At 41.0% G+C, this 27,013-nt stretch overlaps 1 protein-coding gene across 2 annotated transcripts; it reads left to right on the plus strand.

Annotated features, from left to right (window-relative positions):
- Positions 1-988: 988 nt before the first annotated feature.
- On the plus strand, positions 989-26,786 carry znf462 (zinc finger protein 462; the record flags this gene model as incomplete). 2 transcript variants are annotated; one of them, XM_083902803.1, is made up of 12 exons in its annotated part: positions 989-1,202; positions 1,341-6,538; positions 7,009-7,143; positions 8,716-9,131; positions 11,227-11,345; positions 13,326-13,523; positions 17,119-17,362; positions 17,461-17,600; positions 18,906-19,129; positions 22,992-23,313; positions 24,134-24,290; positions 26,328-26,786. In XM_083902803.1, 12 exons carry the CDS (start codon positions 989-991, stop codon positions 26,548-26,550), a joined length of 7,590 nt encoding a protein of 2,529 aa, XP_083758929.1. In that variant the 3' UTR covers positions 26,551-26,786. The 2 variants fall into 2 exon arrangements, with proteins under 2 accessions (XP_083758929.1, XP_083758930.1); XM_083902804.1 differs by having other exon boundaries at positions 24,149-24,290.
- Between the last annotated feature and the right edge of the window lie 227 nt (positions 26,787-27,013).

The raw sequence follows: 27,013 nt of genomic DNA on the forward strand, positions 1-27,013 counted from the left end.
ATATAGTATATATGTGTATATACATATACATATATACAGATGCATATATATACAGTCAGGTCCATAAATATTGGGACATCGACACAATTCTCTTCTTTTTGGCTCCATACACCACTACAATGGATTTGAAATGAAACAACTTTAGCCTTAACTGCACCAGCTTTAATTTGAGGGTATTTACATCCAAATCAAGTGAATGGTTTAGGAATTACAACGCTTTCTATATGTGCCTCCCACTTTTTAGGGGACCAAAAGTAATGTTAAATTTCAAGTAATATGAACCCTCTGTATTCACTGTGGTGAAGTCTTCTTTTGATTGTTGACTTTGAAACACATACACCTACCTCCTGAGTGTTTTTGATCTGGCCAACTGTTGTGAAGGGCTTTTTCTTCACCAGGGAAAGAATTCTTCTGTCGTCCACCACGGTGGTTTTTCCGTGGTCTTCCAGGTCCTTTGGTGTTGCTGAGCTCACCGGTGCATTCTTTCTTTTTAAGAATGTTCCAAACGGTTGATTTGGCCACACCTAATGTTTTTGCTATTTCGCTGATGGGTTTGTTTTGATTTTTCAGTCTAATAATGGCTTGCTTCACTGACAGTGACAGCTCCTTGGATCTCATAAGGACAGTTAACAGCAACAGATTCCAAATGCAAATGTCACTCCTGGAATCAACTCCAGAACTTTTACCTGCTTAATTGAAGATGAACACCTGCCCACACCTGTCCATGAAATAGCTTTTCAGTCAATTGTCCCATTACTTTTGGCCCCCTAAAAAGTGGGAGGCATATGTATATATGTATATATATATATATATATATATTTATATGTATGTATAGCTTCTTTTTCATCCACAACCACCTAAATTAGACATATATTCCACCATCAACCTCTTTGAATATAATTTCCGTCCTCATGATCTCTCTCTCTCTCTCTCTCTCTCTCTCTGCAGATTTCCCTGATTTTCCAGGGAGTGCTCCCTCTTTTCAGTGATGGAGGTATTGCAGTGTGACGGCTGTGACTTCCGTGCCGAGTCATACGATGATTTGAAAACCCACATTCAGGAAGTGCACACTGCTTTCCTGCAGCCTGCGGACGCAGATGAGTCTGACTCTTTGAAAGATGAGGATGACGAGGAGGAGGTGGAAGAGGAAGAATACGAGAATAAGGATGAGAAGGATTATCCATCTTCCAAAGCTGGAACAAGTATGTCTGTCACATTAAGTCAGATGTCTGTCTTCATTTTCTTAGGATTAGGATAACACTTAATAGCAGGATAATTTATATACTGATTATTAACGTCAATGTTTTAGTATTTACAACTCCAACTGCTTCTTTTTTTAGGTCCCAACTCTGCTGACACTTCCAACCAAACATCAAAAAAGCAGACAGCTGAAACCCATCTGCAGTTTTACCAGTGCAAGTTCTGTGTCCGTTACTTCAGATCAAAATCACTGTTGAAAAATCACACCAAAAAAGTGCATAATGCCGTGGAGGACGATTCTGACGCGAGCATCTCCTCACAGACGGACAAGCAGCCCAGCTACACTGTTATCACACACAACAACCATTCAAAAGTGTATTTGTGTCAGTATTGTACGTACAAGTCTCCACGCAGAGCAAGGATACTGAAACACCAACTCATGTATCATAGCAAAGGTCCCTCAGAGAACGCTGGAGATGCTTCAGAATGTGCTGAGACGGCAGAGGAGTCTGACAAAGCTGATGATGCACGCATGAAGGGAATGTTTGCCTGTGAATGGTGTGACTATCAAACAGACCAGAAGGAAAGCTGGACTAATCACGTGGTGAAGGAGCACAGTGACAACGTCAAGATAGTTTCCACCGCTGCAGAACTGGACGGCGAGGCGATTGGGAGCTCACCCAAACCAGATTCTCCCTCCTCTTCCCATAGTCCGAGTCAATCAATGAAGAGTTTCGCTCATGTTCACGGAACGGTGGAGGACTCGGGAGGGAAAACGGCAGAAAACACCTTTGAGAAATCAGTCCCAGAGATTGCATCCTTTCAGTATGCACAGATTAGTGCGGTTACACCCAACAGCACCGGCTCATCTATTTTGTCCAAGAGGTTTGCTTCGTCTGACGTCTCCAACAGTGTCATAGATATGGACGCCAACTTACTTAATGAGGAAGACTCTAGAAGCAGCTTAGAAGATGATGTTGACGATGAAGATTTGGGTGATATAGATGATCCCAGCTACAGTGGAACCCTGTCAGCTGACGCGAAGCAGCTTTTATCTGATGAAGATAACAAATTACTGGAGACAAAAGGAATACCGTTCAGAAAGTACATGAATCGCTTTCAGTGCCCCTTCTGCTCCTTCCTCACCATGCACAGGCGCAGCATCTCCCGCCACATTGAAAACATTCACCTGTCTGGCAAAACCACAATGTATAAATGTGACGAATGCCCATTTATTTGCACCAGCTCTCTTAAACTAGGCACACACAAGCAGAGCCACAATTCCTCACACTTAGAGACCTTGGACCTAACGAGCGACAGCCCAGAATCGCAGAATGACAGTGGTGGAGAGCCAGTTAATGGGGGCAACATAAGCTCCAAAGTGAACGGAAAAAAGATAACCAGCAGCACACCGAACGACCAGCAGAACCCTCATCGCTGCACGCTCTGCAGCTTTTCTACCACCACTCTAAAAGGCCTGAGGGTTCACCAGCAGCATAAGCATTCCTACTGTGATGACCTAGATCCCTCTGCCTTCGAAAGCCAGCTGACTGACCAGCCAGACTCTGAAGTGGAGGCTTCTCCAATCTTTCTACAGAAAACCCAGACCTCAATTTTAGGACTTGCTACAAAAAAGCCCCTAGTGCCAGGAAAAAGAGCCAGGAAGTCCATTAATGACTTGCCTTTGGACTTATCCTCAGTCAAAAAGAGAACTAGAATTGATGAAATTGCCAGTAACCTTCAAAGTAAGATAAGCCAAAGTCAGCAGGACATGATCATAAATCTGGACGACATGGATGACGAGGACACAGGAGAAAACCATACTAGTCTTGATGACGAGTCGAGAAACCATGGTGGCAAACACCCACTTTTTGCCTACAACGCACTGCTCTCTCACGAGGGAGGTAGAATAGGAAAAAGAAAAAGCAACCCCAAGTCGAAACCTAGAAACATTCCTATATCACTGACTCTCTCGGACGACAGTGAAAACATCTCTGCTGATCCCAGTGACGGCACAGTGCACGAGAACAGTGACTATTCAGAGGAAACCGGAACTGCACGTTTCTACTGCAAACACTGTGATTACCAAAACAAGTCGGCTCGTAGCGTCAGCACCCATTACCAGAGAATGCACCCGTACATCAAGTTCAGCTTTAAGTACATCCTGGACCCTGAAGACCAGAGTGCCGTATTCCGCTGCTTGGAATGCTACATTGAATATACAAATTACAACGATCTACACCAACACTACATGGATCATCACCCAGAAGCTAGTAACGTTCTCAATTTCAACCAGCCACATCTGTTGTACCTGTGCCGCTTTTGTTCGTACACAAGCCCCAATGTCAGGAGCCTAATGCCCCATTACCAAAGAATGCATCCCACGGTTAAAATCAACAATGCCATGATCTTCTCCAGCTACATTGTAGAGCAGCCCCACAAAACGGGCGAATCACAAACTCTAAGGGAAATACTAAACTCTGGTCCCAAGACATTTAACTCGGCCACATCGACGCCCAGGTCCTCCTCGAGCCCTGTGCTGAAACCTGCTTCCAAGTCCCCCGAAACCAGTACTGAGGTAGACCCTCTCAAAGACACAGTGGGTGGTAATGTTGTCATTTATGATTGTGATGTGTGTTCTTTTGCTAGCCCCAACATGCACTCCGTTTTGGTCCACTACCAGAAGAAACACCCAGACCAAAAGGCGTCTTATTTCCGTATACAGAAAACCATGAAGGTCATGTCGGTGGATCAGTCACAGCCTTCCACTAACTCTTCATTTAACCTCAGCGTGTCTACATCTCAGAAACAGTCGAGCGCAGCACTGTATGGATCGGATGAAGAAATGTACTACTGTAAACACTGTGTGTACAGCAACAGGTCTGTTGTTGGCGTGTTGGTCCATTATCAAAAAAGGCACCCTGAAGTAAAAGTAACGGCAAAATACATCAAACATGGTGCTCCCACTCCTGGTTTGATGAAGTTAATGGATGAATTGCAAATAGCCACTCCCAAGCAATTTATAAAACCGCTTCAAAACAACGGTCACGATGGAGCCACCAATTCAAGTCCTAAACCAGGAAGTGGTGAGAAAGGAGAAGACGAGTTGTTCTTTTGTCAGCACTGTGATTATGGCAACCGCACTGTAAAGGGAGTGCTTATTCATTACCAGAAGAAACATAGGGAAGCGAAGGCCAACGCTGACCTTGTACGCCGTCACACTGCAGTTGTCCGGAGTCAGCGTGAGCGTGCACAGATGGTACAGTCGAATAACGCCTCATCTACTGCAATCCCACCTCCTCCTGACCCTGAGAATGCTTCGCCACTGCGGTCCCTTAAGTGCAGACACTGTTCCTACACATCCCCCTATGTCTATGCCCTGAAGAAGCATCTCAAGAAAGAGCACCCCACTGTGAAAGCCACATCCATGACAATTCTACACTGGGCTTACCAAGATGGCATACTGGAGGCTGGTTACCACTGTGAATGGTGCATTTACTCCCATGTTGAACCCCAGGGCCTGCTTCTCCATTACCAAAGACGCCATCCTGAGCACAACGTCGATTACACGTACATGGCCAGTAAGCTATGGGCTGGTCCAGAGACCACGCAGCAAGGAGGCAATATGGAAACAAAACATTACAAATGCAAAGACTGTGCCTTTGAGGCCTGTACAATATGGGACATCACTAGTCACTACCAGGCAGTCCATCCCTGGGCTATAAAAGGGGATGAATCTGTGCTCTTGGATATCATCAAAGGAAACGACTCCGTTGAAAACCAGCAGGTAGCCAAAGAAGATGCATCTTTCAATTGTCAGCCCATCGAAGACGACGTCGCGCTGGTCATTGCCAGCGCACATCAAGAAAGTAGCCCCCATCCTCCCCACCCACGTCTTTCCATCTCTAACAATCCTTATCAGTGCACTGTGTGTCTGTCAGAGTACAACAGCCTCCATGGCCTCCTCACTCACTATGGAAAGAAACACCCAGGCATGAAAGTAAAAGCTGCAGATTTTGCACAGGAGGCAGACATCAACCCAAGTTCTGTGTATAAATGTCGTCACTGTCCGTATGTCAACTCGCGCATCCATGGCGTCCTCACTCACTATCAGAAGAGACACCCATTAGTGAAAGTGACTGCAGAGGATTTTGCAGATGATATAGAGGAAATCCCTGACTTGAATGAAGCAGACGACAAGTGCAAAACTCAAAGGCAGGGCTATGGCGCATACAGATGCAAAATGTGCCCGTACACACATGGCACACTGGAGAAACTCAAAATTCATTATGAGAAGTATCACAATCAGTCAGCCTCTGAAATGTTCTCTCCTTCTCTGACTAATTTCTGTTCCAGTAGAGACACAGAGCCAGTGGCTGAATGCAGTGCGAGTAATATATCAGGTACGGCAAAAGATGCTAGTGAATTGGACCTTGTCCTCTCCCCGTTACCCATCAATAAGACAGAAAAACATGCTATATTCAAGTGTCAGCTCTGCAAGTACTGCTGTTCCACTAGGAAAGGTATCGCGCGACACTATCGCATCAAGCATAACAACGTCCGTGCTCAGCCCGAGGGGAAAAACAACGTCTTTAAATGTGCTCTGTGCTCGTACACAAATCCTATACGCAAAGGCCTGGCAGCGCACTACCAGAAACGCCATGACATTGATGCGTATTACACCCATTGTCTGGCTGCGTCCAAGACTTTAGCTGAAAAGCCCGACAAAGTGATAGCAACCCCGTTACCAGAAGCAGAAAACTCCGAAATGAGCGCAGACCTGCGTTTGGCAGTGGAGAAACGAAGATGTTCTCTCTGTGGCTTCCAGGCCTTCAGCAGGAAGAGCATCGTCTCGCATTACATTAAGCGCCATCCAGGTGTCTTCCCCAAGAAGCAGCATGCTAGCAAGCTTGGCCGCTACTTTACTGTTATCTATGCCAAAGAACCCGAGAAGATTGAGGCAGAGGAAGACAAGGATGTGCTGGAGGCTCCGCCCGAACCCGAAGAGGACAGAGACGACGACTGGCTGCCGTTCAAGTGTCTAAAATGTTACCGATTGTCCTTCAGCGCAGGCGAGCTGCTCTCTATGCACTACAACGACCACCACAGCAATGACTTGAAGAGGGACTTTGTGATGTCGCCCAGTCCTGGGGAAGAGGACCCTGAGTTGTACCAGTGTTCTCACTGTGAGCTGAAGTTCCTGGCTCTCCCGCTTCTGGCCCGACATCTGCTGAATCACAATGAGGAGTTTCAGAAAAGGGCAATGAGGCAGGAGAGGAGGAAGCAGCTCCTCAGCAAACAGAGAACCCCAGAAGTGCCTGACTGCAAACTTGAGAAGGTGAGCAAAGATGAAACTTTACGATAAACATGACTGTCGATCACATAATATATCAAGCTATGACACTGTACCCAATTTGACTCCTGAGGTTAAATGTGCACCCATGTATATACACACAAACATCATAAGAGTATACTATTAATTAATCATAACATAACATGATAAACTATCATTCATTGCAGGTTTGCCAAAAGTAATTAAGTGAAGAATAAATTAAAGAGATAATTTTATATTTCAATTTGCCTCTTCTCTGTCATCAGGTGTATATAACCACATAATAATGAGGTGTGATAATTAATTTCATAATTAGTTAATCAAAATGCCATTGATCTCATTTAATGCATTCTGTATGTGAGAGGTTAAACAATGGCCTAATCTCTTTCAAATGCAATTAAAAAGCAAAATGTGATTGTTTTTTTCCTGATTTAAACTGGTTCATTTCATACATATTTTTTTTTATTTCTCAACAGGAAAACCCTGTAAATAAAGCTCCCATAGGATTTAGGTGTAACTTCTGTGTTGAAGTGCACTCCACCCTGCGAGCCATCTGCAATCACCTGAGGAAGCATGTACAGTACGGAGAGGTCAAAGAGGGACACGTCAAGGTAAATAGAGCTGGGATTATTCATTCATGGTATGTTATTGTTGGAGAACCGGTTCCTAGAGGCTGGAATATTTTGTGTTATATAAAAAGGGAGTTCTTATGCATCATTTAAGTTTTAGAGAGCCTGTTATTTTATGTTATTGTTCAAATTAACTTCATCGTCCACCTATTTAACCACAATACAGTCATTTTCAAATGTCAAGGGAATAACAAACAAAATCGAGTGCATGGATTTCCAAAACAGTGGGCATGGATTTCCTAAACGGAGGGAGCGGTTTACTAATCTGAGGAAACAGTTTACAAACTATTTTTATTTTTTCCACACCTGACCCTAGCAGGGCTCCGTACAAAGAAACAGCCAATGGCAGGCTAGTTAAGTTTTAGCTAGCTAAAGCTAAGTTTAGCTAGCATGCTGGAGCTTTCCCTGAAATGTTGAACCACTTCATTGTTTATTAGTCGTGTCATAGCTGATTCTGAAATCAAACACATGTACTTTATGTATTATTTACTCATCTATTTAGCATCAACAACTTGAAAGGTGGACATTTGCTTTGCTCACATTTCACGTCTTACGAACAAGCGTCCGGCTCTGGGGTGACCTTTTACGTCTCTGTTTCTCCATTTTGGTTAACAATGATGGAGGCTTCTGTGTCGACTGGTGTCAGAGAGAACAAACAAGGCTGTCCCGTAAGCAGTGGAGTATCAGAGAGGTTGCTGAGCCATAACTTTAAGGGCAGTGGTGGGTAACCATTCAAACATTAGTATTCCACTGAGGCTGCCAGTGAAGGGAATGTGCCAGAGGATCCAACGCCTCAAACGGAGGCCTGCTTCTGTCATCAGTCAGTCACTCTGGCTTTTATGTGTTAAAGATGAGCTCGTTTGCAGCCGCTGAGAAATATACTTTTTTTTCAAATTAGTGTGGCAACAGATCTGCCAATAAAAAGTGAGTTCTTATGCATCATTTAAGTTTTGGGAATAAAATGCTATTCTGTGTCGCTAGTAGAAGTAACCCTGTCAGGTTTAGGGTGACCGGTAACACGTGTTTATTTCCACAAAATAAGTTGTTTTACACATTGCAGAGAATAAAAATAAATGTTGCTTTGAACAGACTTAAGTAGAATTTAAATTCTTGAGCCGCGTCTGTGTGTGTGTTGTTGTTGTTTTTTTGATGGACTTGGATGAAGAACAGGGGTGACAGCACAGTTGGGGCAGACTGCATGGCAAGGTTGGGCCTGTGGATGTTACATCTTATTTATGGCTGCATGAAGTGCAGGGTCAGGTCCTTCCGCAGAAAAAAAGAACTTCCTCTGGGCAATAAAAAAGTCAAGGTGATTGTTGGTCGAGTCAACTGCAGCAGAAGCCAGTCTGCAGCAGCAGATGGCGGATGCAAAACACTGATGGTGAACGTTTTGTTTTGCACTCAGCTCTGTCTCATTGTTAGTAGATACTCAAATGTGTAAGGTATTGGGTGTTGGCTCATTGTTTTTTCAGCAATTTATCATTATTCTTTTGATTTCTGTGCATCCACATGTTGAAATACTACAGAATACCTGAAATATCTTTTCTATTTCAGCAGGAGGTCAACGAGGTCCCCCTCACCCTCCCCTCAGAGAGCCTAACTAACGGCGACCTAGAGGGCGACGAGGCAGCTGAAGCTGATGACCTTGAGAGGCCCGAGGCCGCCGCGATAGGGCCACACATGGTGTCCGCAGTGTCCAGCGGTGCTGCTGTTGCCGCAGACATGGTTGAACTAGAAACGGATGCCGCCGTCGACGAAAGCGACATGGTCCTTGATGCCGCGGTATCGGAGGGACCGCTGACTCATCGCTTAGCCGCTGGGGGTCACCCGTGTGCCCAGTGCGACCGAGTCTTCATGTCCATGCAGGGACTGAGGTCCCATGAGAGGAGCCATTCAGCCATGGCTCTGTTCAGCAGAGAGGACAAATACAGCTGCCAGTACTGTCAGTTTGTCTCACCGTTCAGGCACAAGTAAGTCGGGGGGAACACAGTCCATATCTTTTTCAGCTGTTTTTTTTTTCATGTGGTACACAACCGTTCAAAAGTCTAGGGTCACCTATACAATTATTTTGTGTTTTCCATTCCAAAGCATTAGAACACTGGAGAGATGCTGGAAATGGGCCTCTATACACCCATGTACATGTTCCATTAAAAACCAGACGTTTGCAGCTAGAATAGTCGTTTACCACATTAATGTTTAACGTATATTTCTGATTCATTTAATGTTATATTTATTGACAAAAAAGTGCTTTTCCTCTAAAAATGAGGACATTTCTAAGTGACCCCAAACTTTTGAACAGTAGTGTATATTATAAGAGCACATTGGAGCTGCATTGTTGGGCAACTTTGCCCAAAATAAACTCATATTCACCAGAATTAGTAGGAACAGATACAGTGTCCATAAACTGAGGATAGCTCTCTAATGAAAGTATCATTGTAAAAGGCGTTTACAAGATAAAGTACAACTTTATTTGGTTAAAAATGATTGACTGAAGCCTGAAATATGCAGAACAATATTTACGCTGCGCTCAATTGGTGCACTAATGAATATTCATCTGTTCTGACAGAATAACATTTTAGACCTGGTTGATTTGTGCCTAAAGGTTATTGGCAAACCACTTAAACACTCCGGCGAGGACTAATGGAGAAGCCACCGCAAACCAAACAAAGTTGTACTCGCTTGTGTGTCATTTCAACTGTGATCTGATTTTTTTATTTATTTATTTTTTTTTGCTCGTGCAGATGCTCTTCTTCCTTCTTTCACTCCCTTACAAAAACTGAAAATGATCCAATGCTGGGGTTCTTAAACGGAAAATGAGGGAATGACAAATGTTAATACTTAACTAGATACATCACTGCTGCCAAAATGCCATCTATAAATAGTATTAAATAAGAATTTGTCTTGATGATAACTTAAAAGGGACACGTTTTCCTGTCATTTATCCTCTTCACTTATAGAATTGTTTACCCATACACTTACAAAATGTCGTCATGCTACTGTATATTTACATTATAAATGGTGCTGGGCATGTTAACGCACATTAACGCATTACGCGTTTCCATGACGACTGACAAAAGACCGGCGTGGTGTCATGTTTAGGTGCCGCGGCACCGGAGTCCAGGCACCGTTTCCCAGTTAGCTCCGTTAGCTGCGTTAGCTCCTTTAGCGCTGTTAGTGAGCGTACAGTTGAACTGGAGCGGCCTGTTTATTGAACGGAAAGAGCAGCGCTACAAATAACTAGCGTGCCTGTGTACTGCGTATGTGTGCCTCTGTTTTTAAAGTTTAGCGTTACTTTAGAGACTCATTTTAACTCTCAGGAGTCACGTAAACATGACGTCACGCGCGTCTTTTTCCAGTCAGTCGCCATGGAAACGCACCGTGTGTAAATGTACGTTAACGTTAATGACGTTAACCGCCGTTGTCTAGATGTTAAACTTTCCTTTTGTGCACGAGTATGGTTTTATTTTACACCTTTGCTTTGTTTACCTTGTCACCTTCACTTCCTTCAATCTCCTAGCAATTCCCTGCCTCTGAGGAGAGCAGGAAGAACAAAGTAGACAGTGGAACAATTCGTTTCCATCCATATCATAAATTCAGAGACAAAAAGAAAAATAGAGGGTCCTTCGTCACCTCCCAGGTGTAATCCCCTCTGTACTAAATGAGCCCTGACCCAGAAAGAGGCAGCATTCCCATGCCACCTAGGAGACGAGAGTTAAACACACAGCCACTGTCCCCACTGGCACTCAGACTCTCAACCCCCCCCCCCAGGGGGATTATGGGTAGATGAGTTCACTCCATGGCTCCTTGTTTTGTAGTCATTGGAAATCTGCAGCTGTTGTTTGTGAGCTAAACAGAGTCGAGTGCTGTAAAAACCCTGCTGTGGAAATCATCAAAGTGGATGCTGTAGTGCTCCCCTCTTTCCTTCCTGTGCACTACTCTTATCACGTTCTCTCTTTATCTGCTATCTCTTTGTCCTCATTTCATGTATTTTTATTTTTTGGGGGGGGTTTCATCCTTTTATATAATATCCTGTGTGTGTGTGTGTGTGTCTTTTTTTTTTGTCAGTTTGGACAGACACGTTCAGTCTCATCATGGGCATCACAAGCCCTTCAGGTGCAAGTTCTGTCCTTTTAAATCTGCCTACGCCAGTCGCCTGAAGAGCCACCTGCATAAGGCACACACAGGTAGATACACACACACACACACACACACACACACACACACACACACACACACACACAATCACATGCCGCGCATGTGACTAACAAGGTGCTCCTTGGGAAGAATAGAAGCCTCTTGTTTATTGTCTTCCACACTGTTCCACTGTTTTATTTGGTGGTGTATAATCCATTAATTAATTAATTAGTCGATTATTTTCTCGCTTAATCGTTTGGTCCATAAAATGTCAGAAAATGTAAAAACAAACGTTGATCAGTGTTTGTCAAACCTGGAAATGACGATGTTCTCGAATGTCTTTGTTTTGTCCACAAACCAAAATGATTCAGCTTTAATGATGTCTTTGTTATGTGGAGCAAAGAAACAAAGTAAATATTCACATTTAAGAAGCTAAAACGATCAGAAATCTTGTTTTAATAATTAAAAAAGCTTCAAACCGATTAATCGATTATCAAAATAGTTGAGTACGATTAATTTAGTCATCGATTCATAATCGACTCATCGATTAATCGTTTCAGCTCTAGTGGAATCAAATCTACATCAACGTCTTACCACAGTTTTTTTTAATGTCGCGTTTTTGTCAATTTGTAGCACACTTCGAAGATAAAGGCACTTTAAGTTAGATGCCAACATTGATCCAAAGACCATTCAACGAAATGCAAAAACCCCAACAAAATATGCTTTACCTGAGCAATCAATGCACAAGCAAAAGAAACAATCATACAACTGGGAAAACTTTGAAAGGCCCATTTTAAATCGACTTTTGACTACTCCCGGCTGCCTGATTGGAACAAGAAGCAGCATTTGGAGGAAAGAAAATTGACACAAAGCAATTTGGAGTTGTGGTTACCTTTTTTTTTTTATATATATAAAAAGTGGAACTGCTTTTACTCCTGCAAGCAAAACAAGATTTGGATTGACACGTCCACACCCAAACAGCAGCTGCCCTAACAATACAGTATGTTGTTCCTTAAAGCAGGAAGGTGTTTATTTAAAACCACCTCTGAACAGAATATGTTACACACACACACATCAGATTTGCTTGTAATGGCGATTCTCAGCGGGGACGCTGCTCTGGACGAAGTTGTTGATGGAAGCTGTAAATATTTTCCAAAATCATAACGGCTTCTATACAAGTCATGAAGGGGAGTCATTTTTGTCCTCACCAAACTGCACAAAAACGCAGTTCATTGAGTGAGGAACAACTTACTTTGAAAGCATTCAATCTTAAAATAATATTAGTTTAGAATTGTAGCCGTATTTTTAAACCCACTTTACATTGCAGTACACTAACAACATTCGGTGGTAATTGTTTAGTATTAGTAAGGTAACATTATGATGAATATTGTATCAATTTTCCTAGCTTGCTGATAGCAATGGTAATAGTGTTTTAATGAAGAGATGATATTATGGTAATAACATTGTAATTTCCATGGTGATCGCATGGTAAATATGAGAATTATGAAGTCACTGTATTGTTATGTAAAGTAAAGCGAATGAAATTGTGAACCCTGACTTAATATTTTCAAATTTTGGTAACACTTTAGATTAGGGAACACATATTCACCATTAACTAGGTGCTTACTAGCATGCATATAAGTAGCATATTAGCCCTTTATTAGTAAATATTAAGCACGTATTAACACCTTATGTAGGAAAAATCTTAATGCATGTCATAATAGATGTAGAATAAGGTTATGTAGAATAATACATTCTTAATGATTACTAATAAAGGGCTAGTATGCTACTTATATGCTAGTAAGCACCTAGTTTGTTTGTGTTTCCTGAGCTTTAAATAACAAATAAATAAATAAATATTCTAATGACTCCAGAGGGAGTGCCACTTGAATACAAGGTAATATTCTTGTTAGTGGTCGCCTCAGAGGGGATTTGCTTTGTTGTGTGATGAGCCATGTATTGTCTTCAATGATTAATACTCTGTAGAGTCGGTCACGTCCCTGACTTCTGACTTCTCGTCCGTCCTCCAGGCGAGCAGCACATGTACAAATGCCTGTCGTGCTCCTTCTCCTCCATGACCATCAGCCAGCTGAAGGAGCATTCTCTGAGAGACCATGGTGAGGCGCTGACCCTCCACAAACTGCGAGCTGCTACCCAGGCTGCTCATGCCACCCTCAGGCCCTCCCGGCTGCCCAGCAACACGGAGCAGAGTCCTCTGGCTTCAGATGGTATGAGATCACATGTGATATCATTTCCAGTGGATAAAATGTCATATGATAGGCTTGTCAGGCTTGTCTCATGCGCTGGAGCAGAATCATCTGTAACACAGAAAAATAAAGTGCCTTTAATTCAGCCCCTGTCATGAAGTGCGAGGAACTTATTGTTCCTGTTGAGATTATTATTTTTCTCCGATGTTGCGCTTATTTTTGAGGGGGTTTACGTGCATAAAAACTCGATACGCGATAATGGCATTGGGCACGTGCCCATTTGTAGCCCCAGAAGTTGGGTCATGATCAAACAAAAAACGTCGGATCAGGACGAAATTCGGTGAGACTGTCTAACTTACTCTTAAGTTTCTTGAGGATTTTTTGGGGAATTTTTGACGTGAGAAAAAGTGGCCAGAATTGCGTTAAATGCTTTTTTTTTTCTTCTTCTGTCGTCCAAGTCACACATAGTTGTTCCAATTTTAATCACACTTGGTGCACTTCTTGCTCTCATGATGCCAAACAAATTTCCAATGTTCTTCCATTAGCTCTGCCCACCCAGAAGTCGGCCATTTTGGAAAAACAAAAATGGCTAGTCTACGCATTTGAACGAACTCGTCCTAGCACGTTTGAGCTAGCCGCGTCAAACTCAATCCATATGTTAAGACAAGTTAACGATTAAAAGTTGTCTTAGGATTCTCTCTACGTCAAAAGTTGTAAAACTACCACTAAAAATTCCACTTTTTGAAAGCTTTAACTTGAACAGAACTACATGCAATTTCTCACAGAGTTGCGTGGGGCGAGGGCCCTTTCATGGTCCTAATTTACTTTAATGCCTCGAGTGTCACAATTTGCATCCAATTCCACCTCAGAGCAGCAACACGGAGGCAAGATACACACAGTCTGTAGTGTGAATGACTGTAATTTACACTCTTTGAAGATGTCATTATCTCCGAGGTCCATCATAAATAAAATCCATAAATCTCCGTTTGCATCCCGAAGGCATGATTATCCACAAATCAAAGTGCAAAGACAAAGAGCAAACTAAAACAGGACTGACAGAAACTATTCTTATTATTTATGTATGTTTTTGTCGACGGGGGCTTTTTCGTTGCTTCCATTTTTTGTTTGGCCCACAAATATCAGAGTGTGGCCAAATGAGAGGTGATATCAATTGTGCACTCTTTTGTGTTCCATAGTTTGCTACAACTATAACCAGATGGGTAACACTTTATGATAAGTTAACACTATTAGCATTAGTTAAGCATGTATAAATATTGAATTCATCATTTATAACGCATGAGTACTCGTATACTCATAGTATTAGTATGTAGTTTATAAACACACTTATAAATGTTTTACTCATCACATCAGCTGAGGAACAGCGTCCAAATAGCTGCTGTACTCAAGCAGCCAATCAGCATCCACCTCCAACAAATGAGCTCTTTGATTTACAACTTACAAGGGACTGCTCTCTCACCTCTCTGTCGCTCAGTACATAAGAAAAACGTTTATAACGGCGTTTATAAACTACATACTAATGAGTATTCATACGTTATAAAAGATGAATTCAATGTTTATTCAGGCTAATGCTAATAGTGTGTAGTTATTTTACAGTGTTACTTGAGCGATGCAATACTTGTACTAAAAAGATTTTAATCAAGGTGGTCTGATGTAATTTTTGGTCATATTATTTCAACACAAATGCGATTTACTGACCCCTTAAAAGTCATTCAATTATTCAAATTTTTGGCTCGTTTGGTGTCCTTTTAATTCACAGAATGTGTGCGATTCAAGAAGCACCTTCAGCGAAACTCTGTGATGTGATGCCATGACGTTGTAGGTGTTTCAGTGTCTTGTGCGGGAACTGCTGCTTTTAGCTTGCATATTGTTCTTGGCAGCAGCTGTGTTACCTCGCTACTGGTGCTGTGGAATCTTCCCCCGGAGCTGAAAGCAGGGCGGCATTCCTCAGTGCACCAACCGCCACTGTCAGCTGTGCCCCGCCGAGACAAATGAAGCATTGAGAGGGCGCAGAGCTGACATATTGAACGTTTTCACTGCCATGCCTTCAGTTGAAAGTTTGATCTGTGCAGTGGAATACTCATTTTCTGCCCTTTTTATTTGTTAAAAAGGTTATTCATATGTGGTTGCCTCTAATTAGCAGATGTGGTCACATATTGACAGCTGCACATTTTCACTCGCGGTGCAAAACTTTGAGGATTAAACATCCCTCCTCTGTCTTCTCCAACTCCTCACTCATTTGTGTAATGGAAAAAAGACCATTTTAGCCATTAATCCACTTAGGGAGACACATCACAGCCAAGCTTAAAAAAATCACACTCTCATTCTGACACCTCATTTCCATACGTCTTCACAATAAAAGCCAGGAGTAGACCGTGTCATTGTTGGATTCTTCGCCGGCTCTAGGGCAAGAAGTGAGGGATTGAATCTTAGACGTTTCATTCAGGAAAAAGTTAAAAAGGGAAAGAAAAGGATGTTTCTTTACACTGCTGAGTGAAATGGTCTCGACATGAACAGATGTTCTTTATTAAATGATGTGTTGGGCTGCTAACGCAATTCAATTCATCTCTGTCTGTTGATAGATTTTGATTACATATTAAAGGTGACGTAGAATGGTCCTATCTCATATATAATGTGAGTTATGGAGGTTTACTTACAAACATGAACTTGTTTTTATGATCAAAAACCTCCGAGCTGCTGCAAACGAGCCGATCTAAACCTCTCCTCACTGACGCTCCCGTGAGCTGGGCTGTTTCAGAGTTTGGTGCCGAGTCCTGATAATTTTTAATCTCAAAATTATGACTTTTTATCTCATAATTATGGCTTTTAATCTCATATGACTTTTTTTTCTCAAAATTATGACTTATCTCAAATTGCGATTTAATTTTTTATCGGATAATTATGGCTTTTTAATCTCATAATTTTGACTTTTTATCTCATAATTATGGCTTTTTTTCTCAAAATGTTGACTTGATGTGTGATGTGTAGGATAAAGCGGTAGACCATGAACAGATGAAGTAAAACTGCATTTTCTGTTTGAGGACATACCCAGAGCCTTCTAATTAAAAGAGAATACACAGCTGAAAAAAAAACATGAAATAAAATGGTAATATAAACTCACATCCTGCTGTGTCGGAATACAAGATTGGTTAGATTAGTTAAAAACTAGCACCTGGATTCTTTTGATATGATAATAAAAATGTAAAATACATTTTGTACACGGTTCATGCTTTTAAAGTAGAAGTTTTATATGTCACTGAAGAAGACCGTCATCTTTCTGGTATCAGAATGCCAAAGAAACGCTTTCTCCTGCTCTGTCAAACATGTCTCTTTTCATTCTCTAATCATTGCATTTTCTTCTTTTCATTTCATTTAAAATGGAACCATAGAAAGGTTGATTGGAGAGAGTGCAAACATAAACAATGAAGAATTCCTGCTTCTTAAATGTGTGGAGTTGCTTGTTTGTAAATTCAAATTTTTAAGCAAGCACAAGAAGTTTGAGAACCACTGGTTTAATCTTAAAAAGGATGTTCAGTAGTTAAAAAATGATCATTTGTCACAGTGTCCACGTGTACCCACACCTCTGTCCCTCTCTCAGATCCATCATACCTGGAGCCACCTGATGTTCGTCAGCAGCTGAGTCATTACCAGCTTGCCTCCCGCAGTCAAATGTCCTCCATCTCAACGCCGGTGGCTGACAATCGTCCAGACGTCATCCTCACATGCGAGTTCTGTGAGTTCAGCTCTGGCTACATGCAGAGCCTTCGCCGGCACTACAGGGACCGCCACGGTGGCAAGAAGCTCTTCAAGTGCAAGGACTGCTCCTTTTTCACCTGCTACAAGTAAGGAAAAAAACGTCCCCCACCGACGCCCCCAAGTGTCGTAAAAACATCCCAGTTTTGTGCTCATAGAGTGTGTTCCGTCTGTGAATCTGTCTCAGGAACAACTTCACCATACATGTGGAGGCTGGACACAACAACGGTGTTCAGGAGGAGCTGCCCAAAGACCTGCGCTGCCCTCTCTGCCTCTACCACACCAAACACAAGAGCAATATGATCGACCACATTGTCCTGCACAAAGGTACGCTGCAGACCTGTGACTTATTCTCTGCTCTCTCTGGTGTCCTCGCTGTGGCAAAAACACCCACATTTCTACATACTTTCCCATAAACATCTTAACCAGTGAATTCTAGAGGGGCAAAGGGGGTCTTTTTCTTTTTCCAAATATGTTCTCTCTTATATGGAAGCCTGTTTCCGCCAGGAAAAAAAAGAGGTATAAAAAGGTGAAATTATGAGATGATAATGTCATAATTATGTGACTTTCCCATTGTTACAGAAAGGGTCATTACAAACATTGCCGTTGAGGCGAATACACACACCTTATCTCATAATTTCAAATTTTTATCTCATAATTATGACTTTTTTATCTCATAATTTCGACTTTATCTCATATTTCGACTTTATCTCATAATTTCGACTGTAAACTCATAATTATGACCTTTTATCTCATTATTATTATTTATTATTATTAATGGGGGTGGAAATGGGCTTCCATACTTACTATTTACTGTACAATTCAGATACTGAAACATTAATTTTCTGCAAACCTTAAGGGAAAAGCAGATAATCATTGTTTTGACAGTTGTTTTGATTTAAATGATGATTTTTGGTTAACTGCTTTAGGCCTTATCAAACTTTCTGAAAGGCTGAGTAACAGAATATGCATCTTGTATTCCATTTTTAAAAAAAAATTGGAACATAATAATTACATAATAACAAGTGACATTAAAGGTGCATTATGTAATAAATATATATCAACTGACCATAAAATCCTCCTAATATGTCACATAGACTCAGGAATAATGTTCATATAACAAACTGAACTCACCAACAACAACAGTACAACCAAAATATTTGCATAAAAAAAAATATTTTGCAGACTGCAAATCATGTTTATGTTTTGAAATCATGTTTTGGCATGTGGCGCCACCTACCGCCGTCTACCAATCATTGCATTCAGTAGAGTCTCAGCTGCCGAGCAACCACGGGTTGCCATTTACGTCAGAAAACGAAACCTAAAAGACCTTGGTATTTTGAATTTGAATGTAGTAACCGTTTTTGGCCACATTCTTACATATGGCACCTTTAACTTGTGTTATTATACAAATATAGTTTATTGTATCAGCCACTGAGATTAGTTTTCTGTGTGTTTGTGTGTGTGAGAGAGAAAGAGAGAAAGAGAGAAATGTCATTTGATATCTCTCCTGCATGCCCACATTTCCTTTTCCCTTTATGTCCTCGGTGCCATTTCCCCTCTTTTCCTTCTCCCCTTCCTTCCAGCCGTATAATCCACATCTCTCTCTCTCCCCTCTTCTTCCTCCATCAGAGGAGCGAGTGGCTCCACTAGAGGTCAGCCGCTCTAAGCTGTCACGCCACCTTCAGGGCCTGGTGTTCCGCTGCCACAAATGCACCTTCACATGCTCCAGTGACCAGGCCCTGCAGCTGCACCTGCAGAAGCACGCTGAGATCAAGCCGTACCAGTGCCAGCTCTGCTATTACGACAGCAGTCGACGGAGTCAGCTGGAGGAGCATCTCCGCCTTGAGCACAAGGTCAGCTGGATTCCAGATATGAATGATGCACTTAAAGTTTTTTGTTTTTTTTCTTATGACTAGATTTGATAAACCTCATGGGCAAACAATTTCCTCAGTAGAAATGGGGACACTTTTGTAAGACGGAAGACTTTCAGAGTCGGCACAAGTTTCAAACTCTTCAGTGGTTTATGTTTTAATTTTTGAGATATTTCTTTATCTATTCATGAGACAAGTCAATTGTCGATTGTGTTTCACATCTCCGATTCCATTTTCTAATTTGCCATCTAAATACAGAGGAAGCATATGAAGCTATATAGCAGCTGCATGCAAAACCATGTTAAAAATTAAGTTTCAAATGATTCCTTCCAGCAGATAAGAAAGGGAAAATACAACAAAGATCAACTCTTTCTATACAACTGCACAATAGCTCTGTAATTTCACTCACTAAGTGCCGGCTGTTTTCTTTATTTCATATTCACATGTGTGAAACTGATCCCGCTATAAAAATTAAATATAATTATCCATGAAGACTATTTAAAGAGGTCCTGAGAGGCGCATAACCATTAACATTAGTTAAATGTAAATAATAAGCATCTAAAGCACTAAAGTGAACACTTCCTGCAGCGGTTTCCTCATTAAAATCCAAGTCAGTCCACCTTGAAATTAGGCAGGGAAAAAAAACAACACAGTTAATGATTCCATCACGGCTAACGTTAACATGTACGTGTGGTGTTTTTTTTTAAAGCACGTGTAATAAAACTTTATTGGATGAGAACTCATTAGAGGATTCCAATCACATTAACTTTATAATGGATTTAATTTGACCCACACAAGCGCCTCTGTTCCTCCTTGTCTTTTTATTTATTTATTTATTTATTTATTTATCCCCCCCCCTTCTTCTTTAAGACTCAAGCTAATAAATCCAACCTTGACCTTTGACCTGCACCTGGACATATAAGGAATACAAAAGAAATAGTAAGATGAGTAGAAGTAGATCAATATCACGTTGTTAAATCTCCAGTATGCTCCAACCTAACCACATCCAGGAGAGCAAATAATTCATCTCTTGAGCATGAGCGCTTTATGTAAAAAAAAAAAAAGAGGCTGCATGGAAAAAAGACCTCGCATTTTTCAGGAACCTTTTCTTAATGTTGAGCAGAGCACTCTGCGGGTCAGCGGCAGACTCACTCAAGACATTGATATTATCGTTTTGTGAAGAAGTCCGCCCATATTTTTTTTGTAGATGAAGGTCACAAAACCGTAGACAACGGCCTGTAGATATTTCTAATCGGCCTTGAGTGTGACCGCTACCTTTCAAGATGGCGAGCCATAATTTATAAGCTCTGAATCATTCATCGTCCTCTACACACAGCAATCACTCTGCAGCGCTCTTGCCCACGGAGTTGTGACTTTTAACTCTTTTCTTTTCTTGCCATTGGAATACTGCAAATGTGAGTCCGAGCCATGGAAACACTCTTCTACCTGGTAGTGAAGGTATTCCTTGTTTAACCCATTAAGGCCTGAAGCGCCTGGAAAAAATGCCTCTAAAACCTGAGCTTCAATGGCTACTAAATGACTGATTTCTCAGCCTCTATAGCAGATATAGGAACACAATTCAAGATGTATTTGAGAGCTCACACCTGTAGCTTTCCTGTGAAATTTAGTTTATTTAGATGCCAAAATGTAAAAGTTAAGTGAATAACTGTTTTCAATTAAAAAGCATTAAGAAAATAAAGTAATATCAACTTGTGTCAGTGCCTTGATTTAGTCCTGATGGGGTGTGAAGAAGAAGAACAGCATGTAATGACTGTAACAGTCTGCTTCACATGTGACGGTGATAGAGCTTACAGCGCTGTGGCATCTGCAGGTAAATCCACTGTCACCCCTGGTGCCCGGTTGTAAACACGATTGCGGTGGTATTTATCGTCATAATCGTCATTATCGCCGACCTCGTTGTCTTCAAACATAATTATGTTTTAACCATGAATCCCGGTCGATTTGTTCAGCGCGTTCGAAGTTATCTGCGATGACGTCATCGAAGACGAGAGACTCATCAAAATCCCTGCCTTCAGAAATCTCTCCGCTGTCAAAGTCCTCAATGTTTGCGCAAAGTAATTTCAAAACAATGTCGCGAGGAACCCTTATACCCCCCGAAAATGTACGTATCCGATTTACCGGCGTCTATGGTAGAAGTGCTGCAATACTTCCTCCATCTGTTTGTCTCCTTCTCCGTCCTCAAAATGTGTCCCCACCTTTGTTTTTGCCGCTGTTGTCTTATTTAACTGTGTACTATGATTTTAGTTTATCAGGCCGGCCTGAGTCTCACTCTGGTGCGACTGAACATACTGTATACCTGCAGTCCAGGCACCGTTAACCAGTTAGCTGCGTTAGCTCCTTTAGCGCTGTTAGCACGCCTACAGTCGAACTGGAGCGGTCTGTTTATTAGACGAAAAGAGCAGCACTACAAATAACCAGTGTACCTGTGCACTGCATGTTTGCCTCTTTTAAAATTTAGTGTTACTTTAGAGACTAATTTTAACTTTCAGGATTTAGGTAAATACGACGTCACACACGTCTTCTTCCGGTTAACGCTGTGAACATGCCCAGCAGCAGTTGGACTCGCATGTTTACATGCATTTTAAAAGGTTGTCAGACTACTAACAACAATGATGATAATAAAAAATTTTTAAAGTGGACCTAGACCAGAAGTTCCATTTAACGTTGTTGTTTAGTGTGTATCTGCGTCATTACCTTGTTTACGAAGCCCTGAAGTTTCAAAACAAACAGTTCAGCCATTGCTGAGAAGCCTTCTGGTTACGTAAACAGTGGTTCTCCTGAACAGCAGATCGTCCTGCTCCGGGCACTAGTCCTAGCACATCCGGTTGCATACATTGAATCGCAGAAGAAGAACAACGTCCGTTGTGGAGGTGTTTCACAAGCGACAGTGTCTTCTGACTCTGGGTCTGACTCCGGGTCAAAGTCATAAACGGGACTGCGGCGGGCAGTCGTGACGAAACTATTTTTAAACATTGTTAAAACAATGTTTTGATAATGAGTAGCAGTGCATCCACCGTTCCAGAGGGGGGAGCTGCGCTTCTGAGAGCGGGTGTGCTGAATATGTGACTTCCGGGTATTGGCCAATCACAAGACAGTGGGGAAGGCTCTACGCTGGCTGGCCAATCACAATACAGTCTGTCTTCTGGGTGTGAGAGTTCAGTCTGAAATATCACGGCTGAGGACAGCGTCAGAAAAGAGAGATTTCTATCGGCTCGTTTACAACAACTAGGAGGTTTTTGACCATAAAAACAAGTTAATGTATGTAAGTAGACCTCCATAACTCACATGTGCAACAGGACCACTCTATGTGAGCTTTAACTTGAATTTGTATAGCACCTTTCATTCATAGGAAATTAAAAATTGAACACGGTGGAATGAAAAGGAAAAGTCTCAAGTCAAAAAGTAAAAAATAAAAACAAACTGTTTTAACTTTGAAATAAACTGAAAATGCAAATAAAACACAACATGGGGTGGAATAAAAAGCAGCTAGTTGAAGGGTAGAGTAAAAAGATAAATTTAATTCTTCTTTTAAAAATAGGACTAACACAATGTTTCATTTACAATTGTTAATTTTCTATATAACAAGACACATATTATTACAACAATAATAATAATAATATGTCACAATTTTATTCTATTTCTTAAACTAAAGAAAATGGAACAGTGAAAACAAATAAATAACTTAACAAGATGAATCATTTCTGTTTTTTCTGTGTCGAAATTACAGTACATCGCTGTCAGCATTTTGATGTTTATCACAGAATTTCCCAAAAATATGTTAGCGATATTCCAACTAATACTTCCACCTCCTGTTTCTGAACAGGTTATACGCAACTTTGAGCTCATGGGTCGGGTCAACCTGGACCAGCTGGAGAAGATCAAGGAACGAGGGAGCAGCGCAGAGGAGGAAGAGGAGAGGGAAATGATGCAGATGATGGTCGATGAAAAAGATGCTGCGGAGGAGGAGGAGGAGGAGGACATTGATGGAGACGACGACGAGAGAATGGAGATGTTGGGAAACATAGTGGATGAACGGAGAGATATGATATATGAAGAGACAGAGGACAACATCAAAGAAGAGGAGGAGGATGAAGAAGAAGCCGAGGAAGTTAAGGAGATGGATGAAGAGAGGGCTGGCCAACAAGGTAAATACAAAATGATCTATTCTGTGTTCAATAAATATTGTGCTATTTATTTATTCTCATATCATAGAATTTGCAAATGTGTAAAATAAAATGAAACTAAACGTGAAATGATATTTGTTTTCTATCAATGCTTATTCCCACATGAGAATGTAGACTTGTTGACATCAGTTTGCTTACAGAGAAGCAAAAAACTGTTTATATATGTGTCAGAAACACTCTTAAAAAAAAATATATATATATATATATATATATATATAAAGAAATCCCACTCGGATTAAAACTGTAAATGTTTATCTGTGTGTGTGATCTGTGTGGAAAAAAACCTCAACCGTGTTTTTAAGCTAAATTACTATTTGCTCAGGTTTTACCTTTCAAAATAGACAGTCCTGTTGTTATTGTGAATTGGTTTATTTATTTTTATTTTAGCCTATAATCTGCGAACCCCTTAAAAATATACTTATCTACAAAGAACCACCATTCACATGATTATATTATGCATTTGATAATTGCATTTATTAATCATGTAGTTATTCTGAAATACTCGAAAGTATGGTCGCCCTGAGGTGCAAACACAAGTCAAAAACACAAATGCAAATCACAAAACACAAACAAATTTAACAAACAAATTTAACTTTTCTTAGTTAAATTAAAGCAGTGAAGCTGCAGTAACTTCAGGCATCTCTGCAGCTCCCAAGTTTTGGGTGCTTGGTAACGACAGACAGAGCCAATGTTAAAAAACACTCATCACTTCTTCCGAATGATATATTGTTTTAATAGTTAATGCGTTCATTAATTCACAAACTTCCTAACCATTGATTAGAACTCTGTTTCCCAGAGGTCCTTGCGTCTCCCATCAGCAGCAGCAGCACTGGCAGTTCAGGGCCAAGCGGTGTAGAGAAGCGTCTTCCCTGCGAGTTCTGCGGCCGCTGCTTCACCAACAGCCTCGAGTGGGAACGGCATGTTCTTCGACATGGCATGTTAGTATTCTTTCCCTTTTCTTCTCTTATCTCTGCTCTCTCTCTCTCTTTGGACGTAAGGTGTTTGTTGGATTACATTTGGCACAAGCCTGTCTTGTTCCTCCCCAAGGATGAAATATGATAACTTTTGATCCTCTGACTTTTCATCCAGCACCGTCATCAGATCAGGATCAGGATTTTTTGGGTTTTAGTCACAGCCAAATATCTGCAAAAGCAGTGAATGCGTAATGTCTCCTGGTGCTTACAAGACGTTGGTAAACACGGAACATGCCAAATGCGAAGATGTTATCATGTAGTCAGTGGTCTTTGAAACAGGGGAAAATCATCATTTCAGGCCCAGATATTTATACATAAATTCTGACATAAATTCTGCAAACGAACGACTAGAACTGGGCTGTCAAACTCAAATCACCTGAGGGCCAACGAGCATCTAGTCTTGTCAAGGTCATAAACAAAAACAATATGAGCTTAAAATTCCAAAAAGAATATGCATGTTTCACAATAATAACATGTATATGATGCTAAATAATAATAATAAATAGCAAAAACAGAGAACTTGATCGAAAAAAAAGTAAAAACTACTGTGGGCAACTGCAATTGAGACACCAAACAAGCTTTTCTATACAGTGGTATGCAAAAGTTTGCAAAAGTACCCCTGTAAATGTTCATGATTTTCCTTTATAAATCGTTGGTTGTTTGGATAAGAAATTTCAGTTAAATATATCATATAGGAGACAAACACAGTGATATTTGAGAAATGAAATAAAGTTGATATGATTAACAGAAAGTGTGCAAGAATTATTTAAACAAAATTAGGTGCATAAATTTAGGCATCCTTGTCATTTTATTGATTTCAATACCTTTAGCACAAATTATTGGAACTCAAAATTGGTTTGGTAAACTCAGTGACTCTTGACCTCCATACACAGGTGAATCCAATCATGAGAAAGGGTATTTAAAGGGACAATGTGTAGTATTTATGGGTATATATAACCCAAAATCCACTTTTTTATACATATTATGTGCTCCTGCATTGTCTAGTCGCTCTATAATATTCTTTGTTTCATTTTCGTAGTGTTTCAAAAAGTCATGTAAAATAACACGGTCGCGGGCCGCGGTTGCATTGCCATGTTAGCAGCGAGACGCCATGTTTCTACCGGAGCCTGTATAGACAAACACGAGAGAACAAATCATGCATCTCTTTACTTGTAGCAGAAGTCCCGCCTCCACTCTCTCCGCTTCGTCTGCTACGGCCGCAAAAACAACTCTCAAATGACCTGAAAACAATGATTGTTCAACATCATGGTTTAGGGGAAGGATACAGAAAGCTCTCTCAGAGATTTAAGCTCTCAGTTTCAACTGTGAGGAACATTGTGAGGAATGTGAAGACCACAGGCACAGTTCTAGTTAAGGCCTGAAGTGGCAGACCAAGAAAAATCTCAGATTAGCAGAGGTGAAGGATGGTGAGAACAGTCACAGTCAACCCACAGACCAGCTCCAAAAATCAAACATCATCTTGCTGCAGATGGTGTCACTGTGCATCGTTCAACTATCCAGCTCACTTTACACAAGGAGATGCTGTATGGAAGAATATATATGTATATATACATATATATATATATATATATATATATATATATATATTTTTTTTTACTTGTTTGGTGTTGTTTTCAATTTTGGAGCCACATGCCGTCTATTTCTGGGCCGCATGTGGCCCACGGGCCGTGGACTACAACAAGGAAGAAACGAGCCTCCATAGAAGTGACTGTGTGACGATCTCACCGCGGTGGAAAAAAAACATACTCTGTTATAAAGCTGAAAAGATTATTAATCGATTACTAAATTAATTTTAATTTGAAGCTTTTTTCATGATCAAAGCAAGATTTCTGATTGTTTTAGCTTCATTACATTGTTTAATGTGAATATTTTAGTTTATTTTCTTTTGTTTCTTTGCTCCACATAACAAAGAAATCATTCAAACTGAATCATTTTGATTTGTTGGACAAAACGAGACACCTCTGTCGTCTGTGTTTTCAGGACGGTTAACAGCGGTCGGGTGGACACCAGCACCACTTCAGCAATGGACGCTTCAGCTTCATCTTCCACTGGCTCCTCTGTCTTGACAGACCCGGGTCTGGATCCGTCCAGCAACATGCAAGAGGAAGGTAGCGACCCTGCCGATCTGACACTAAGCGGTCCAAACCAGCACGTGGAGGACAAAGATATGCTTGACACCAAAAAGGATCAACAGTTTGGTTGAACGGATTGTGGCCTCTTGGGATGTTGTTCTCGACAAATTAATTAACACTGTTTAAGAAAGAAGGAAAAATGCGAAGGAAATGGAGAAAAAAAAAAAATTGTGACTTTTTTTGGGGGGGGAAATGATTAGATTTTAGATGTTTCATATGTAAGTATTAGGTTGTGCTGCATAAAATGGCTGAGCTCTTTAAATGAGCGGTCCCATAGGACAGATCTTAATATATTGGTAACCAATAGTGAACAGAACTCTTTATATCTGACATTCTGGTCAAATCTACCGTGAAAGATCCCACCTAGATGAAATCTTAAGCTATTTATAAAGGATTTTGTCCCAAATGTTGAACTAAATTGACGCATTTTATTATTATCGAAAAGCACCTTTAACACTCCCCCCTGCTCGTCCAAAAAAAACAGGGTTACTGTAAATCAACGCAGAGGAAACGAACACGATATGAAAGCATTTA

Source organism: Microchirus variegatus (genome assembly GCF_963457635.1).
Source record: "Microchirus variegatus genome assembly, chromosome: 16".
Classification (NCBI taxonomy): Eukaryota; Metazoa; Chordata; class Actinopteri; order Pleuronectiformes; family Soleidae; genus Microchirus; species Microchirus variegatus.